General features: G+C 38.7%; 1 protein-coding gene across 2 annotated transcripts in view; it reads right to left on the bottom strand.

Moving 5' to 3' along the window:
* LOC126481483 (arginine--tRNA ligase, cytoplasmic) overlaps positions 1-20,466 on the bottom strand; it is a 139,447-nt gene that overhangs the window by 23,239 nt on the left and 95,742 nt on the right. For both annotated transcript variants that reach the window (XM_050105262.1, XM_050105263.1), the window contains exon 9: positions 18,528-18,709. In XM_050105262.1, the coding sequence (XP_049961219.1) occupies positions 18,528-18,709 (182 nt within the window). The remainder of the gene's footprint in view (positions 1-18,527; positions 18,710-20,466) is intronic.

Genomic DNA, 20,466 nt, shown 5'->3' with positions numbered 1-20,466 from the left:
TACGGTCATAACACACTGGTGTCAGTGACACAAAATACAAAAGATGACATGTTTTAGGACAAATAACAAGACTGGAAACTTGATGAATGTCAATGGCATTAGAACAGTAGAAGTCCTCTTATTAACATGGAGGAGGGAGCGTGCAGTAGAGTGGTGTGGAACGGGAGGGGGATACAAATTATGAGGATGGCATTGCGTTCAGGGCACTCAATGGCATTGTTATCAGCATCCTTGCACAAACAAATTAAAAGCTTAGTGAAATTAGTTTCTCCTTGTATGCAATCTTCTTGGATGATGAACCACAGGCACACATCAGACTGTTGGCAATAACTTAGACACAATTAATGCTTTTCAACACAATAAGATGGACAGTAAAAATTTGTGCGTGTGAGTGTATGTTTGGTCAAGGTCATGCCTTTTCCTCATGTGTACATGAAACTACAATAAAGACATGATAAAGTAGATGACGAAACAACGATTAGTTGAAGGAAATGCTGAAAGTTACTCCCCGGTAGATGTTGCTGACTACCACTCACAGACCAGAGAAATATCCAGCCACTGTGAGAACATAAAATGACGTACAACAGCTACAGACAAGGATGTTAAAAATGCTAGAATAAAAACTTGAGACTTAGTGTAACAATATATATTAAAAAGAGAAATGAACACCATCAGAACTGTAAAATTGATTAAGATAACCATGGCTGGTTTGATTACTGGCTAACAATGGATGCATAAACCACTCTGAGATGCATTAAATTAAACTACCCAATAGTCTGGGTAGGAGCCCGACCAAAAAAAAAAAAAACAACATAAAGCCTTTTCCATACTCATCTCATCGTTATTTACAACAATGAACAAATTCTTCTCAAGAAAAACTGCTGCTCTCTTGGCAGAATATAAAACATAATTGGCCCCAGCAGCCGGAGACAGCGGTCATGTGTGTGTCATCTGTGTTTGCGTGAATCTGTGTGTACGTTGTCTTTTTCAGAAGAAGGTCCTCTGGCCGAAAGCTTACATGTTTAGTAGTGTCTTTGTTGTGCCCGTCTGCGACTCGACTTCTTCGCTATATGGTGAGCAGCAATCTATCCTTTTCATAATACTCTACTTGAGTAAGTGCCACGGGCACCTCCCACTGGAAGATGTGCCTATGGGTCAGAGGACAGTGCTCCATTCTCAGTCATGTTAAAGCCACTTCTTTCAGTCACTCTGACGAGCTATGTTTGCCATGCAAAACTGTAGGCTTCAGCTGCCTTCATGCATTATTCTGTTCCTCCAGCCATGCATCCTCCCACATACATGTAGCTTCCTTTCACAACACGGTACCAGCACACAAGGGGACAGAATACAGCAGTACATTGCTTTCATTGCATGCATTCCTTGCTGACATCTCAACTTGCTCATTTTCGAGTATTTCTGTGTGGCCCAGTAACCAGCATAGATATACTTTCTCTCTTTGTCATTGCAGCAGGTAAAGTGTCTTGTTAGATTTGTGCAGCTATGTCTGCTGGTTACAATGGCTGAATGCTGTCGAGCGCACTTGGGGAATCAGAGCAGATAAAGTTATTTTGTTAGTTGGATCTTATCTGCTCCACTGCCATTCGTCTGGAAGTCTAATTCTAAGGACCCATCAAGAAAAACTACTGCACAGCTGATGGTATGGCCCTGCTTAGACCCATCAGTATAAATAACTGTCAAATTTCGGTTCAACTCCAAAAACTCGTAAAAGGTTTGTTTAAAAATAAAACATGGTGTACAAGATTTCTGGTACCTTGGTAAATTTAAAAACAATCTTGTTTCACTAACAAACATGGGGATACAAGCCTGTGTTAAAATATTCAGGTCCACCACACAAAAACACTGCAAATCTGCTCCTTTGCTGCAATCCAAAATGATCATCTTGATCTCCTTTGATTTAAATGCATACCTTCATTCTACTGATAATCATACAAGAAGATTGAAGGCCAGAGTCTGGAGAACTGACTGGACGTTATAACCATGTCGCACCATGAGGAACTTCCACAGATGGTAGGGGACAGCCAGCCTCAGCATAGATACTCATATAGGACTTGACCTGAAGGCTCCTGTCATCAATCTAATGTCCTCATGGTGAAATGAGTCCAAGATCTTTAAAGAGGATGGTTGTACAGAACCATAGACAATACAGTAATAGTACAGCTGTGGCCAAAACAGAGGCTCAAAATAACAACAGGGAGGATCTGTAGCCCTAATCCCCCCCCCCCCCTCCACCCCACAGTATCTGCCACTAAGGCACTAGTAAGATGTGTACAACCTTTAGAGCTCTTGATTTTAGAGTCTTTCATTCAAAACGAGGCCCACGAGTTTTACTGATCCCTTGAAGCCAAAAGTGGTATTCCTCAGTCGCAGCTCAGGTAATCATTGAGCAGTTGTTTCAAGACTGTAAGACCAACAAAAGAAAATGATGAGAATAGCACTCATCAAACTATAACAGAATTTGAAAGCAGCCACTCGGATGGAGGCATGAGAACATTACATCAGAATTAAAATCGTTCATAAAGATGGCATTGAACAGGACAGGGCTCCTGACTGTGGCCATTATGCTGTTGACCCTATTACAACCATAGTAACACTTAGGACATTTTACTCTTGAGTTTGTTAGTCTGAGAGTAAACAACCAAAGCTGAATCTAAAATAACTTTCTGAAAGGAAGAGTCATACTGTAATAGGAAGAATCACCATTTAGTGTCATACAATGCCTTAGCAACATAAAAATGTTTCTATCAAGTGCAGCCCATGTAAATAAAATGGCCTCTCATATTGCTGCCTAAAGGAGTATTTGATTGTCAAATGCAGAGTGATACCTATGGAAGACATACACTGAAGGCAACTGAAGAGATTACCCAGTTTTTATAACCCATAGTAACTGGCTGCTGGTCATTCATTTCAACATTTTCTATACAAATTGTAAGTGCCAGTTACTGTTGTAATTACTTGGGCTGGTGCGATCCTTCCCAGGCTTCAGAAATGGGATCATAATTGCTTACCCCCAAGAATCATGGCATTGTCCCTCAGGCCAGATTTCTTAAATATAAGAAGTGTATGCTTTGGCTTATTATTCAAATGTCACAACACATCATAGGGCACTTTGTCTGGTGCTGGTATTGTATTGTGAACTACAGAAGTGCAGACTCTAACTTCTTCATCCACAAAAAGTGGTTGTACTCTTCAGTTTTACTGTAACAGAAGTCCAACCATGTCCTCTCAGCTAATTCCTGCCTGCACTGGAAAGTGGGATCTTGACTGACGTTAGATGTAATTTGTCCAAATTATTTCACCACTGAGCTACAGCTTCTGGTGTAATCAGGTGCCACTGTTCTGTATGGCTGTTGCAGTAGATATCTTGCCTTACCTACTGATCCTTCTCATCGACTGCACTATCTTTACTGATGGTGTGAAAAGGTTAACACAATACAAAAATTGTTGTTGTGACTGCTTTTCACTCTGTCTAATGGTGCACCGAGCTTGTACCTGGGCAGTGTCAAATGCTACAAGGTTGTCAGCAGATGGACTAAGTTGAAACTTTCGTAGAACAGCCTCCCATACCTGATGGTTAAGTGGCATTCTTGCTCCAAAATGACACTGGCCACCTGCCATATTTAGTGAGAGACCTGTAGATAGAGAACTTCAGCAGCCCAGTGAATGATGTTAGTTGTCCGTTCTGTCATGTACTGGATGCTGGACTGATGTTGGAATACAGCCAGGTTGTTGTACAGTGTCCAGTTAGCTTTGTTTATCATCAATTAAGTGGCTTGCTCACAGGTGCTGATTTATGTGGCAAGTGGATCCAAATGGGAAAATCGCCACTAGAGTGCTAATAGTCCTTCACTTCCTAAATGATGGTATTGGTGTTAAAGATTAAAGTGACAGTCAGTGTGGATGATCCATCTGCAATGCTGACTTGTCAAATTCAATGTATTGAAGAGGCAGACATCATCAGACAAGAGAAATATGTTCACTCTTTGGGCATATGTATGTGGAGCACTACTACATGTGATGTGCACTGAAATCTCTGAGGAATAGAACAGGATGAGGGAGTTCATGGATAAGGTAACTGCTGTCTACATTTTCATAAGGTGGGTCATCACTCCTGTTGATGATGTAGTCTTTATAACACAGGGTTATCTGAAAGTTTGAAATGTGACTGGTATGTACACGAACAAGCACTTGCCCTGTGTCAAAGGTCTTACTTCTTCCATGTGTGTTCTTACCCCGTTCATACTCTTCTGCAGCGTGGGAGTGATCAGAAGGAGTTTTCTTTTCCACTATCTCTTTTGGTAACACATGTTGGACAGTGAGAGGAGCCGTAACAACACTACCACTGACTTCATCAACATATAAAATACAGATCCATTTCATAGTTACCAACATCAGTTAATACTAACCTCAGATGACCTGATGGTTTAATACAAGATTTGTTTTTTTTTAATATGGCTATTTTTGGCTGTGGATTAACTCTCTTGTTGTTATGCATGCTGTCTGCATAAGGTTGAACAGCTTTTTGCATTTAGCTTTGTGGCAGAAGGTTGTCTTTGTAACCTGGTAATGACCTCTGCTGGAACTCATAGTAACTGAAGGCTACATAGTATGAGTGTTATTGCACGTACATTTACATGCATACACGCTTGTGCCAATACATACTGTCTGTGTTCGCTTGGTTGTGCTGACTTTGACTCCAACTTTTCACCATGTGGGTGTTGAAAAAAAGGAGGTTTTTGCCTCAGTATACAGAATTATCTTGGTCACTTTAATTTTCCGCATTTCCTTTTCTACTAGAAACATTGGCAATTTTCGCTCCGAGCATAGTGATTAGACAAGCTTGACACTGATCAGGTAAAAACTATCCTTTGTTTGGCACATGTTGCCTTGCTGTGGTGTGACTGTATCTTCGACACTTTTAGCATCACATTGGACTGGTCACAAAAGATGTTACGTTCAGTCGAATAAATATGGTCTAGAAGTGTTATGGTGGTGGTGATTGTTTGGATGTTTAAGGGGGACTAAACAGCGAAGGTAAGTGTTATGGAAGGAGAGATGAACTGAAAGATAGAATGAGAGTGGCAGTCTTCTCCAGCTCATCATTCGCTGTCTTCATCAAATTTCAAATTTCTATAATGCTTTCCATTTCCCACTCCTTTAGCTGTTCAGTCAAAATAACTGATGTATAGTATAATACCAGTTATATGCGTGTATAAATACTGGAGCAGACAATTCAGTCTATGTGCATTATTATGCTCAAATAATGTCAATGGCTGTTGAGTACTGAAAGAAGTTCAAGGTTACAAGGTTACATTGAATTTCTGGAAGAGACAGACACTATTAAAAATGCAAAAGTAAGTGTGTGTGTGTGTGTGTGTGTGTGTGTGTGTGTGTGTGTGTGTGTGTGAGCTGCCACTGTGAAGTCGTCTGATTTTACAGTTACAGAAATATTTTTTGACATTTTGCTGATGTGGAAGGGGGAGCCTTCCTCAAAAGCCCATCTCCTCTCTTTATCATAATAAAACAATCTGACATTGTTGTGCCCTGTTACAACCATCAAGGTTCATTTTTCTAATTCAATTCCAGAGGCACTATTCTGCTGAGGCCTGTTAGTTGTGTAGGGACTTGTTTTTGTGTTTGTGGGGTTTCATGGTGTTCTCACAGACAGATAGGGATCTGTAACTTAACCAGGGAGAGTGCTGCGGATCCATAACTTAATCAGGGAGAGCGCTGGTTTCCTGGGTAAGCCTAATTCTAGTGAGGTGCAGCAGGTTCCCCAGAGGTTGCTCGTTACCAAATGTTTTGTATGAACAGCCGTCCATCCCATTGGTGTACAGCACATCTTGAGATTGAGGGCCTTCTCCCCACCCCCACCCCCCTCCATCCTCGTGACCTGGATTGTTTAACCAGAATTCCTTTTCCCCACGACACACAATGTTCCACCACTAAGCAGCACGCTGGTTGTTGAAGCTTGCCCTGAACTCATGGTTAGAGAGCAGATAACTGGTAACATGGACATAGGGCTGACACCCCACAGCATCCCAAAAGAATTCCACAGAGTTCAGAACAGATGGATTTGCTGATCAAAACATCAACATGCTCCCCAAACAACCATGGCGCACTTCTGGTCTTGTGATATGGACAGTTATCCTGATGTAAGACAACACTGAAGTCAGGGACAAAATCTACAACATACTCTCCACATCACCATATGGTATACGGTGTAGAGTACCTTATACCACTATTAGTCATTTCCTCTCCTATTCTATCTGCAAATAAAGTGAGGGAAAACGACATCTAAAACCTCCACACAAGCCCTAATTTCTCATATTTAATCCTCACGGTCCTTAACGCAAAATGAATGTTGGTGGCAGTAGAATCCTTCTGCAGTTGGACTCAAATGCCAGTTCTCTGAATTTGTGGACTATTGCCTTACAGAAAGAGCACGGTCTTCCCAAGGGATTCCCATTTGAGTTCAAGAAGCATCTCTGTAATACCTGCTTGCTGATGGAAGGTACGAGTAACGAATCTAACAGTCCACCTCTTAGTTTCTTTGCTGTCTTCCTTTAATCTGACCAGGCAGGGATCCCAAACATTCATACAGTACTCAAGAATGTGTTGCATTGTCATTCTATACACTGTCTCCTTTATGGATGACCTACACTTTCCCAAAATTCTCCCAATAAAACATAGTTGAGTATTTGCATTCTCTGCTATCAGCCTGATGTGCTCATTACATTTTCTATTGCTTCGCAGTGTTATGTGTAGATATTTAACTGATGTGACTGTGTCAGCAGCACTCTACTAATGCTGTATTTGCACATCACATGACTGTTTTTCCTACTCATCCTCATTAACTTATGTTTTTCTACATGCAGAGCAAACAGCCATTCATCACAACAAATATAAATTTTGTGTAAGTCATCTTATACACTTCTACAGTCACTCATTGATGACACCTTCCCATACACCACAGTATCATCAGCAAACAGCCGTAAATTGCTGCTCACCCTGTCCGTCAGGTCATTTACGATACAGAGAATAAAAGGAGTCCTATCACAATTCCCTGGGGCTCTCCTAACGATATTCTTGTTTCTCATGAGCACCCTGTCAAGGGCCATGTACTGGGTACTATTACTTAAAAAGAACACACAAACAGCAAAGGTTAACTGTTTAATTTAATATACATACAGTATCGTTACAAGAAAAGCTGACTTTCACATATAATGCTGGTCATCAACAATCTTTTGTTGCTTTTTATGAGGGTGCAGTTACGCAGTTTAAATTGCAGCAGCTGAATATTTCTGTCAAGCATGATAAAACATTACACTGCTGTGCACTGAACATTTCATGGGTTACAGGGCCGAATACATGTTCTGTCAAGCACTCTGACTTTTATATAGAAAAGTTAATTACGTGTGAAATTGCTGAACTCACCTCGCCATTTTTGTTGAAGGATAATTATACTTTTTTCCATCATTATTGCATAATTTGTAATGAAAGAACTAAAATAAATATGAAAGACTAATCTAAAAGCTTAGTCTTTTTTAGTGTGTGTCCCTCTTAATGTACACCGGACGCAAATGTGTCAGTAAAATTTTAAACAATGGCCTAAATGGCTGGTCTTCTGGGCCCGAAATTTTTGTACGTGCCTGGTCCTCAACGCACTAAGTTTTGAATAAAATTGAAATGCTCCGTGATTTAAGAAATTCACTGCACATTCTCAGATGTAGCATAATTCATCTTGTGTAAAAGGAAAATTACTTTGAAACTAACGCTTCTCAAACCAGCATTCACAATATTTTCCCACAACCTTTTAGGAATGCAAACAAATGTGATGTCGCGCTCGTTGAAAGAAGTTTGTTGTTACGAATTATTGCATAGTTTTTGTCCTAAAGCCTTTGAAACATTTTGCAGCTGGCAAGTTGGCAGACACTTGTTCATGCACTGTGTTGTTTTGTTGCAAATGACGCATTTTCTTTGCAATTAATGTTTTATTTTGGTGTTAATCTCTCATTAATGTTTTATTGCTGCAATATTGCTCTGCAGTAGTGGGCTAAAGTAAAATTATTTGTTAGAATATCAGTTCTTACCAGTCAAAATTACAAAAACTTAACTGAAAACTAAAACACTGAAAAATTCCTGAGTTTTACCCAGACTTTTTCCAGAGGCAAAAATTCCTGTTTTTTCCATTTGTCCCGGGCCGTATAGACCCCGGTTTTGCTTTATAATCCCTTTCTTTATGTGACATGATGACTGACTTGCTTGTAATAAAACATCATTTATGACACAAATGAAAGCTGCAGAATGCTACACATCCTAAATTTTAAAGTTATAATTAATAATGAAGATGCCTATAATGAAGGTGAAAAAGTAAATACAGTGACAGGTCCGATATGAAATGGAAGTGCTGGTAAATTGAGTGCATGAATAAAAGGACTAGTAATCCACTTACTGACTTTGACAGCTATGCATCACAACGAAGTTGATGGTGCAAGCAGAAGTATAACTAACAATACATGTGCACAGTATGCTCATTGAGACGTTATGTTAAACATGCAAAAACAATGATGAGAGTACAATAACTGTAATTTAGTTTGGTAAGTTAATTAATCTGTGTAATTTTTACAAAGTTGAATGACTCAAGGTTTCATTAAGTCACACGGTAAATAGCTGGAGGATAATTTACAATACAAAAATTTATATAACATCCAACAGTAGTAACGTATGCAAGTAGAGTTATGACAGCTAAAGAGAAGCACATACACACAACCACAGGCACACGCACACACACACGCACAAGCACAGACGAAAATAGATAGTTTTTGATACTAGAACAACGCAAGTAGCACAATTTAATGATAATATTTGCTGAAATGAAAGAAGCAGCTGAGACTGTAGATGCAGTTGAAAATGAAGGTCATAGTCCTGTTTGACACAGAAATATGTGAGACATATGGAGGTACCGGGCTGTTAATGGTCATCTATCAAATCAACATTAAATATTATGAATTTATTATACAATTTGCTTTACACACATCTGAGACCAGGTTTTTGGAAAGTAAGTAAACAGAGGCTGAGTCATTCATTCAATATGACAGTACTATTATTACATCCAGTAACATATGTTCTATCTAAGAAACTAACCTAACATTTCTTCTGCATTGTTCTTTGATTAAAAACTACTGAACATCTATGACATGGAATAAGATGACTTCCTCCTCTGCCAAATACTAATGGAATGATTCAACTCTCAAAGTGGGTGGCATAGTTTCTACCAATGCCAAGTATTGTGTATGGATCAACACAACAACAAAATTACTCTGCAAAAATATTAGCAGGAGTTTTGGTAATGTTTCAAATATATTCACCGTTCTTTCAACCCACAGTACTTGCTCATATACTGCCATTGTGGTTTTCTGTTCAGAGACTGGTTTTACGCATCTATCCATACTAGTCTATCCCGTGCAAGCAGAGAATGACAGAGACTGGACTGCTCTACAACTTCATTTATGGTATACGCAAACCTTCCATTAAAAAGACTGTCTTCTTATGACTAAAAAATAAAACTACAGATCCAAGGTATGCCACTGTTGACCTTCCACAGGGATTGATATTTTGTTATTAAGTCCAATTCTGTTTAACGTTTACACAGCAAAAAATGTTTACACAGCAAACATGAGAACCAAGCTGCCAGATTTTCCCAGTGAAGACTCAAATTAAACTTCTAGGAATAATACTGGACTTACAAGTCTCATGGATGGGACATATTGCATATTCATAGAGAGGATCCAGCCTTGTCTCAATGGGTTGCGCTCTGTTATGAAACTACGATGGGGAATGGATCATAATCTTCTACTATTAAATACAGGGGTCTAATAAGAGTTAAAATCAACTATGGAAGCATGATGTTCTGCAGAGACAACAGGAAGTCAGTTTTGAAACTAGAAAAAAATCCAGTTTAGATGCATCAGGACTCGCCTAGCTATGTATTCCATGCCAACAAATCCATTGTTACTGCGAGCAACAGAAATCCCGAACACCTTATGATGGAAATTAATTACGAATATATTTCTCCTTTAAACACACTCTGCAACTGACTACCCACTGATACAGAAACTCAACAGATTGTTTCAAGATGAGGATGATTATTATTATTCACAAAATTTCAAAATCCGTGTTACACTGGTGTCAGTGTCAATAAACACAAGTTACCAAAATATGTTGAACCAAAGACGGTGCACCCAAAACTTCACAGAGTGGTGTATTCTACTGCCAGAGGAGGAAATGATGTGTTACAGGGCTACGTGCTAGTGTAATATGGTGAGCAGCACCACCTTCCATCGGTGTGGCTGGAATGAAATCCGCCATGTCTGTGTGGTCGATCTGAGTGACCAAAAATTACTGTCTGCCACCTCCAACTGTTCAGCTCCCAATGACATATGATTCTTCAGTTAAATAAGGAGACAACGGCATGCAAGGGGTGGCACATTGACTTACAATACCATCTCAACATGTTGCTTTAGCTGTTTCGTTGGCTATGTCATTTCCAATGTCCTCAGGTGCGCTGCAAGGGATCAACACATTACCTCAGTGTTGGAGCTGCTTTTAAGGGTCATGTATGAGTTGTATCAACCAGTCTAATAGGTACATTTGGTGGACTGCTTGTAACACACTGAGCAAATGAGAAAACAGTAGAAAATTTGTACTGTAGTATCTCTGAATGCCGTCCAGGACTGCCATAATGCTACATAGTTCTGCACCATGATTTTAAAATTATTCTGGAAGATGCACTTGGTACATCATATCACGGAAAACAGCTGAACAACTGAGGGCATTTTCTTGCTGGAATCAATCCTTACAAACAATAATAACACTGTGGTAAGTACTTAAAACTGAAGAAAATAATGTTGTAAAAATAAAATATAAGCTGGAGTAAAAGTTTTCTTGTACTGCATCAGGCTTAAAATCACTTTGGGTCTCTGAAGATGCCAAGGCAGAAATTTGTCCCATTCCTGGTTGTGTAATCAGACATATGGCACAGCCAGGCCCATGACAGTTGGTAGCATGTAAGCCAGAATGTTTGGTTGCATCAGAGCAATTCCTGAACAGCCACTTAAAAGTGAGGTGTACTGCCACACTAAATGTCAATGATTGAGAGAACACTGAGATTTTCAGGGCCTGATGAGCCAGGAGGAGGTGCCACTGAATTCTGAGTGGCAGTTGTCGATATTCGAATGTCCTCATGGCGAACAGCATCTCACACCTTGAGGTCGGAAATACTGGCTGATCCACAAACCACAATGCCATAATCTAACTGTGATCTGACATGCCCTATAAAACTGAAGGAGGGGGACCTGTTAGCTATCCATGACTTTCGACTGAGGCACTTTGAAATATTCAATGATATGAAGCCCTTTGTTCAAGGATGTTTCTCGGTCCAAAAACCGCACATTGTCATTAAAATTTAAAATAGTGTCCCCCCCCCCCCCCCCATCGTGAGATTCAGTGAGTGAAAAGTGTGACGAGCACAGGTAAAGCTGGCACATGTATTCTCCTCATGTGAGAAACTGAAATCAGTTATATGGGCACAAGTTTCCAGTCTCCTTATGGTCAGACGAAGTTACTATGTCATCATAAGATGGGAGGAAGAGCAGTTCACATGGTCACAAAGACTTAACTGGGGTTCTGACTCTAGAGGAGACCCCATTGGTAGTATAGTCGTTGCAAACAGTGACACAGAGTATTACTTTGGAGGAACCCATTCTCCTGAGCAAAGTGGTCAGACAAGGGAGGATTGAATAATAATTGGCAGATATCCACATAGTCCCCATATGTGAAGTTGGTGAATAATGATGTATCTCCAAGTGGTGCAGTGTGCTTTCTCAAGATAAAAAACACACTAGTTAATGGATGTGGTGTATGAAACACTTTTGTATCACTGTCTCCAGGAGAATTAAGGTATCAAGTGTGAAACAGTAGCACCTGAAACAGTACTGGGAGCAGCACAGGTGATCCTGAGATTCGAGGACCCAGACAAGGCACCAGTTGACCACGTGCTCAAAAGTCTTACACATACTGGTGGTAGGAGCTACACTCTGGTAACTATTAGGGTTGGCATAATCCTTGCCTGGTTTCCATAAGAAAATTAATATTCCATGTGATATGGTACTGCTCATCAAACCAGATCTGATAGAAAGAAGATAATAGTTTGTCTTCGACTCCAGGGTACAGATGATGCAGCATGGCATAATGAAACTGATCTGGACCTGGAGCAGTGTTTCTGGTTGCAGACAGAGCTGATTCCAATCCCCACATGAAGAATAGAAGACTGGAGACCTCTTCATTACACAGGACATGAAGCATCATCATCTCCAGTCCTCTGAAACATCCAAAACTCTGGAGTTTGTGAGGATGACACAGACACAATAAAAAAGTGTTTGGCTAAAACCTGAGCCTTGTCCTTATATGTGTCCACCAAGATTCCATGTCTCAACAAGGCTGTAAGGGGGGGGGTTACTATATGCTAGCCTGAAATCTGCCTTAGTCCCAAACTTGTGTAGTGGAAATGGACCAATTAATGGAAGTCACGTAGTCACTCCAGGAGTTCCTCATGTATTTTTTTTATCACTTGCTTCACTTGTGCTCTCACACACCTCAAGACACGAAGGTTTTCTGTAGTTGGTGTCTGAACTGCTGCAAAGCTGTGCGCCTGAACTCAAGTGTGCCAGTGATTTCAAAATGATTTGCTTGAAAGCAGATCGAAGACTGACTCTCCTGGGCCAAGAGTTGTAATTCCTCCAAATGCAACCAATATCCATTAAACTTACACAGAAATACAAAATACCTGTGTGAGCCACTGATTAATGAAGGTTATCCTTGTCCTTTTCCTTTGGCAGTGGTGATTTATCCAAGAGGTCAGCAGACTTAATACAGCTTCCTTCCGAGTGATATGGTACCCCACATTGCATGTACTCATACTTAAATCTGTTGTCTGGGTTGTATAAAGGCATCACACTAGGCAACTGGCTTCTTAAGTGCTGATGCAAAAGAAGTAGCAAACAGCGGAGGTTGCATAGCTGCAAAAGACTGTTTTAGCTTCACCACAGAGTATGCATCTCATAACTTTCAACTTCTGAAGTTTCCTTTCCTTATTATAAACCTTCCTGCTCTATACTGGGTGATCCCTATAGCATTTTATACATTTCAGAGGAAGTATACAAGAGTTGCTCAGTTTGTGAGCAGAGCCTCCACAATTTCCACATACAGCCCACTCATTACATGCCACAGTGGTACGTCCAAATTTTTGACATCTGAAGTATCACATTGCATTGGGAACAAACAGTCGAGCTTTAAGACAATACAGGTTGCAAGAATATGTCCAGTTAATTCCAGATGTTGAAGGTTAGAATAAATGTTGCCATTTCCTCCAATGTTACAATGACCCTCCTCATTTAGTTCTGCACTTCTGTGACACCCACATTTTTCCATTCTTCACGTGTCTCTTAAGGGTCCATTTCCATTATAATGGAACAAATAATTATACCTCGAAAGGAGGCAAAAATCAAAACGAGAATTGCTATCTGGAATGTTAGAACTCTGCTACAAGCAGGCAAACTAGAAAACCTTAAAAGAGAGATGGAAAAGAATCATATGGACCTCATAAGAGCTGTCGAGGTAAGATGGAATGGATGTAGGGAGCTACAGTCAGATGAATATGTACTGTACTATTCAGGAGGAGAAGTAAAAGGAATGAATGGAGAAGGAATGATTATGGCAAAGGAATTGGCTAAATGTATGGAATATGTGAACTAAGCAAATGACCGGGTTATTGGTGTAAGGCTGAAAGGAGCACAAAAAGATTTACTGATTGTCCAGGTGTATGTACCAACTTCAGAACATGATTACCAAATGTAGAAGAAATGTATAATTTAATAGAGAGAATAATGGACGAAAATAAAAAATGCTGCAAAACAGTAATGGGAGACTAGAACGCCACTGTGGGAAAAGGGAAAGAGGGAAAAACAGAAGGCAGTGATGGTCTTGGAAAGAGAAATGATACAGATGAATGGCCAAATGACCTCAGTAGGGATAAATACAGAAACCAAATCAATTTTATACTAGTAGCAGAAAGACACAGGAATGGAATCAAGGAGGTGCTTACATTACCAGTTGCAGATATCAATGGCGACCACAACTTACTTATGGCAGAAATAGAAATAAGAATGAGAAAACTGAAGAAGGTGACCATGGTGAAGAAGTGGGATCTAGAGAAGATAAAATTCAACAAAGAACAAATTACGGAAATGCTGTCACTTGAGTTTCTAAACACATTACGAGACAAAGAACCATCTAATAATGTCAACAAGTACTGGAATAAGCTGAAAGAAGGTATCACTTAAGCAGGACAGCAAAATATAGGATATGTAAAAGGGAAAAGGGCAAAACAAACAAACAAACCATGGGTCACACAAGAAATGATTTCCAAGATGCAGGAACGAAGAAAATTTAAAAACAAGAACACTGAAGATGCAAGAAAGATGTACTGAAGGTTAAATAATGAACTGCAAAGAGAAACAGAGCAGGCTAGGAAAAAATGGCTAAAAGAGGACTGTGATGCAATTGAAGCGGTAAGTACAGATACGTCACTGGGAGAAATATTAAAATGCTTGAACCAAGATGGAATAAGAGAAATATTGAGGTTATGTAATAAAATATATGACAGTGGTGAATGGCCTGAGGACTTTCTGACAATGGTAATGATCCCATTACTGAAAAAACAAGGAACCAAGAAATGCAGTGAGCACAGGACAAGCAGCCTCATTTCACACGCAGCCAAAGAATAATTAATAAGAGACTTGAAAAAGTAATGGAGAAGAATCTTGGCAAGGATCAGTTTGGCTTTAGATGGAATACAGGCACCAGAGATGCAATAGGGCTCCTACGAATTTTGGGAGAAAGGTTTATTGAAAAAGGAAGAGACCTCTGTATGTGCTTCATCGATCTAGAAAAGGCATTTGACAATGTGGATTGGGACAAACTGGCGGCTATAATAAGGGAAAAGAGAGTGCACTGGTAAACCACAAGACTTGTAAACTCATTATATCTGAATCAAAAAGCCTCAGTTAAAGTGAGAGGAGAAAGTACAAACTGGATCAGACTCGAGAAAGGAGTAATACAAGGATGCTGCCTATCACCTATCTTTTCAAACCTCTACTTGGAAAATATGACTGACCAATGCTCATTACATGACAAAGGAGTAGAAACTGGAGGAAGAAGAGTAGGGTGTTTGAGGTTTGCTGACGACATGGTCCTTCTAGCCACAGGGGAAAAAGAATTACAGGATTTAGAGGACACCATTGAAGCTAATGTACAAAATCATGGAATGAAAATTAATAAAAAGAAAACAAAAGTATTGGCATTAGGAGGAAATAAAGAAATAAAAATTATGCTGAATGGAGAAATATTAGAACAGGTGCAATATTTTAAGTATCTTGGAAGCAGGATAGACACCGACTGAAGTGCAGCACAGAAATTAAAACAAGGATAGCAATGGCAAAAGAGGCATTTTATAAGAAAAGGAGAATTTTCTGAAACAGCCTGGACATAGAGCTGAGGAAAAAACTCATTACATGTTTTGTGTGGAGTGTTCTTCAGTATGGCGCTGAAACATGGACTTTGAGGAAGAAAGACAGAGAAAGGCTGGAGGCTTTTGAGATGTGGACATGGCGGAGGATGGAAAGAGTAATTTGGATGGACAGAGTAAAAAACGAAGAGGTACTGAGACGAGTGGAAGAGAGAAGACAGTTACTAGAGGTAATAAAAAGAAGAAAAAGAAAATTGATTGGGCATATAATAAGATAGAATGACAGTTTTAGAAGGTTGTGTAGAAGGGAAAAGCAACTGAAGAAGGAAGATTTCAGATACTGGATGACATGATGGACGGTACAACAACCAGCAGCCTCAAGAATGAAGCAATGGATTGCAGAAAATGGAGAGGCAAAGGGCCTGCTAATATAGCAAAAAAACTGATGATGATGTTCCTATGTCCAAGTACAGGTCACATGGAATTGATTTTGTTTCCCAGTGAAAAATCTAATTTTTCTGCAGAAGTCACAGTTATAAGTGCAGCTTCAAATTACGTGCAGAATCTCACAGTAAGAAACATTCCAATTTTAATAGACTGCAGAAGCTTGCTCTAAGATATCCAGACACCAACCCTTCTTCAGAAAACTAATCCAATGGTAATGGACTTAATGAAAGCTACCATGGACAACGAAAATCTTGAAAAGAAGGTAAAATTTATGTGGATCGAAGGACACACTAATATTAAATATCATGAAGTGATCAATGACTTAGCAAAAACCATCACCCAAAATCATACTTTTAAAAACATCTTATTACTGCCATCAGACATGAAGACACATTACATATAAGAACAAGGCACCAACAAGACTATGAATATCAATCATCAACACACATTAAAAGGAAATATTACAGAAAAAAACATTCCCTCGAAGCCCTGGTTCTGAACTATTAAGATGAATAAAAAGTTTACAAGTTCCATAATTCACATGAGATTTAATTGTGGATAATTTCCCTGCCACCTTTGCCGAGTAAGTGTCTGAGATAATCCTTATTGTGAATTTGATGGAATAAAAGTGCGAGGTATCAATCACATTTTTTTTTTCAAATATAAGTTGTATGCAAACCAGCAAACTGATTTCATACAACAGTTACTCAGGTCTCACCGGCGACTGACCACTAATGTAGCAACACTCCTTCATCAAAAGAATATATTAATTTTAAAACTAATCATGAAATTTTTAGATAAATGTAATCTTACTCTGTAACATTTCAAAACACTGACAGATCAAAATAAAAAAACAGATTCTTCTTCTCTGCAGAACTACCACATCCTACATCCATTTAAACCTGCTTACTGTATTCATCTCTTGGTCTTCCTCTACAATTTTTAACACAACACTTCCCTCCATTTTGAAATCAACAATTCCTTGGTGCCTCAGGAAGTGGCCTATCAATGGAGCACTTCTATTAGCCTACTTGTACCATAAATCCTATTCTCCCCAATTCAATATCTTCTCATTAGTTATTCAGTTACATGTTAACACGTTTCTCTCTTTCAGAAATGCTTTTCTTACTACTGCCAGTTGGCATTTTATATCATCTCTACTTCAGCCATCATCTGTTATTTTACACCCAAACAGCAAAACTAATCTATTACTTTTAGTGTTGCATTTCCTAACCTAATTCCCCTCAGCATCACCTGATTTACTTGACTAAATTCGATTAACAATGTTTACTTTTATTGAAGTTCATCTTATAATCTCCTTTCAAGACACTAACCATTCTATTCAACTGATTTTCCAAGAGTTCTTTCATGGACTTACAATGTCATTAGCAAGCCACAAAGTTTTTATTTCTTTTCCCTGAACTTTAATTCTTGTTCCAAATTTTTCAGTAGTCTCCTTTACTATTTGCTAAGTGTACAGTTAGAGTAACTCTGGGGCTAGATTACAACCATGTCAAACTCCCTTCTTAACTACCGCTTCCCTTTCATGATTTTTTGAATCTTATAGCTGCAGTCTGCTTTCTATATAACTTGCAACTAGCTGTTCACTCCATGTATTTTATCCCTGCAACTTTCAAATTTCAAAAAGTGTACACCATGCCAACACTGTAAAAATCTTTCTTAAATCTATGAATGCTACATATGTAGGTTCACTTTTCTTCAGTCTATATTTATAGATAAAGTCACAGTGTTACTATTGCCACCTACATTCCGAAATTTCTCTGGAACCCAAACTGATCTTCCCCAAGGCCAGCTCTGACCAGTTTTTCCATTCTTCTGTAAATGATTCGTGTCAATACTTTGCAACCATGACTTATTAAACTGATAGTTCAGTAATATTCACGCCAGTCAGCAACTGCCTTCTTTGGAACTGGAATTATTACATTCTTCATGAGGTCTGAAGGTATATTGCCTGTCTCATGTATCTTGCACAGCAGGTGGAATAATTCTATCACACCTGCCACTCCAAGGATATCACTAATTCTGAAGGATCATCATCTACTCCAAGGCTCTGTTTTCCACTTACATCTTTCAGTGTCCTGCCAAATTCTTCCCATTCTATCATATTTCCCATCTTATCTTCATCTACTTTCTCTTCTGTTTCTATAATATTGTCCTCAAGTTTGTTTCCCTCATACAGATCCTCTACATAATCCTTAACTTTACAGCTTTCCCTTCTTTGCTTACAACTGGCTTGCCAACTGTACTATTGATATTCATACAGCTACTTCTTTTTTCCCCACAGATATCTTCAGTTTTCCTATAGATGGTATCTATCTCTGTTCTAGTCATGCATGTTTCTACAGCCTTCCATTCGTCCTGCAGCCATTACTGTTGTGCCATTTTGCACTTCCTGTCAGTCTCATTTTTTAGACATCAGTTATATGCTATGGAAAAATAAATAAGTTACACAAACCTGTCCAGCATCAGTAACATATATGATCCAGTCAACTTTCTCTTCCTCAATACGTTGTTTAATACAAGCAATATCTGATGTGTCATAAGTAAATCCTCCATCTGATTTCACAACTGTTAGTGGAATAGCATCTTTGTCTAGGCCCCACATAATTTTTCTCCCTTCATCTTCCTCCAGAAAACCTGTACAAAAGTTGCATACACAGATTCTGTTGCACTATGTTTGGACTGCATTTTAAGACTAACCATCCACAAACGTATAGTAATAGCTCAAAAAGAATAAACAATTAATTAGAATATTGTCATCATAACACACACACACACACACACACACACACACACACACATGTACCATCTGTTCCTCTTAATGTATAGCAACACAATTTGCACATAAAGTGGAGGTATGGTCAATGTTCTTACGAAACACAATATTCCATATTTATCTACAATTAGTGTACATTCATTGCAGAGTTTGGCTGACTTTTTTGCACAATGAATAAAGAACTTATCTGAACCATTTTTGATTTACATAAATAAAAACATTTATTAATCGTTTGCAAATAAAAAGGGTCTATAAACAGAAAACAAATTTCAAATAAAAAAACATTAATTCCTGCAATTCTTCATTATTTAAAAAATAAATGTACACTTTGTTGCTTTTAGTTTTCAGGAAAATCCATTTTTATAACAACTAGTCAGGAAGTTCCTTCAATTACGAATGGTTTGTCACTGTCATTTATGAAAAAACATACAAAAGAGGATAGCAATGTGCTATACTACCCAAAAACTGCCCTTGTTTAAGGGTAATACTCCAAGATCTTCAAATCATATTATTCTTCAACAAAAAATTGAGAAATCCTTAATTCTGCTCGAGTTCCTGGCAAATAAACTACTTTTGGTTTCATGTCAGTTTCATCTTACAAATATTTCATCTTACAAATCTGTTCCAAAGCTGAAAAACGAGTTCTCTTTTTCTATTAACTTCACAGATGGATTCACTTTCAAAACAGATGAGTGCTTTAAGAAGTCGGGGAGTTGCTATTATAAAGACAAGAGAACAGATATAGTAATAGATACCTGTTAAGCAGCAGCTAACAGAACACTATACAGTTCTATTAACATCTTAATGAAAAGATGGCTTAACATTAATTATTAAATTCACCTTGATTATTGTCTCATAAATAACAAAAGACAAGGAAAACTATGTATGTTCAAAAGAAAACAAGCAAAATTTCAGAATATCAATCAGTAGTCTGAAGTTTTTGGTTGCATAATGTAATTTTGGACTTTTACAAACCACATCCAAACTGCCTTGATAGGGTCATCCTCATTTCTCATATTGGTTGGTCACAGTCACTGAAGATCAGCACCTTGCCTACAGGGGATGACATAGCTCATTGTTTTAAGAGTTGTTCCATAGCAGTTGATACTACAATTTGAGACCAGCCTGGGGTATGGGCCTGTTTTCAGTGTCACAGTAAAGTAAATATTATGTGATCTTTGCTTAAGTGTGTGTGGCATTCAGCCTTTAAAGGAAGTATGTTCCTATAACCTACTAGTGCAAAACCTGCTGTCCACTGACATACATACATTCAACAGGACACTTCTTTTTGCCTCACTGGCTACACTCGAGTCCATCTTCTCCATTCAGCACGTCTAAAGTCTAAAGTTTTTTCTGTGTATGTAGTTCTGTCCATTAAAACTAAATTAAACATGAATAATGCAATAATTGTAAAAGCTGACAAGGGCAACACAACTGTTGTAATGGACAGAACTACATACATAGAAAAAACTTTAGACTTCTTCCAAACCAGCAACATAACTGAAATACATAAAGATCCACAGCCAGAATACAAAAGGAGATTAAACACATTCCAAACAACATTTACTTTCTACTCACCATCCAAGAAGCAAGAAACATTGTAACAATGAGCCCACAA

The sequence above is a fragment of the Schistocerca serialis genome, chromosome 5, assembly GCF_023864345.2.
Source record: "Schistocerca serialis cubense isolate TAMUIC-IGC-003099 chromosome 5, iqSchSeri2.2, whole genome shotgun sequence".
NCBI lineage: Eukaryota > Metazoa > Arthropoda > Insecta > Orthoptera > Acrididae > Schistocerca > Schistocerca serialis.
This window is presented reverse-complemented; position numbering and strand designations above follow the sequence as displayed.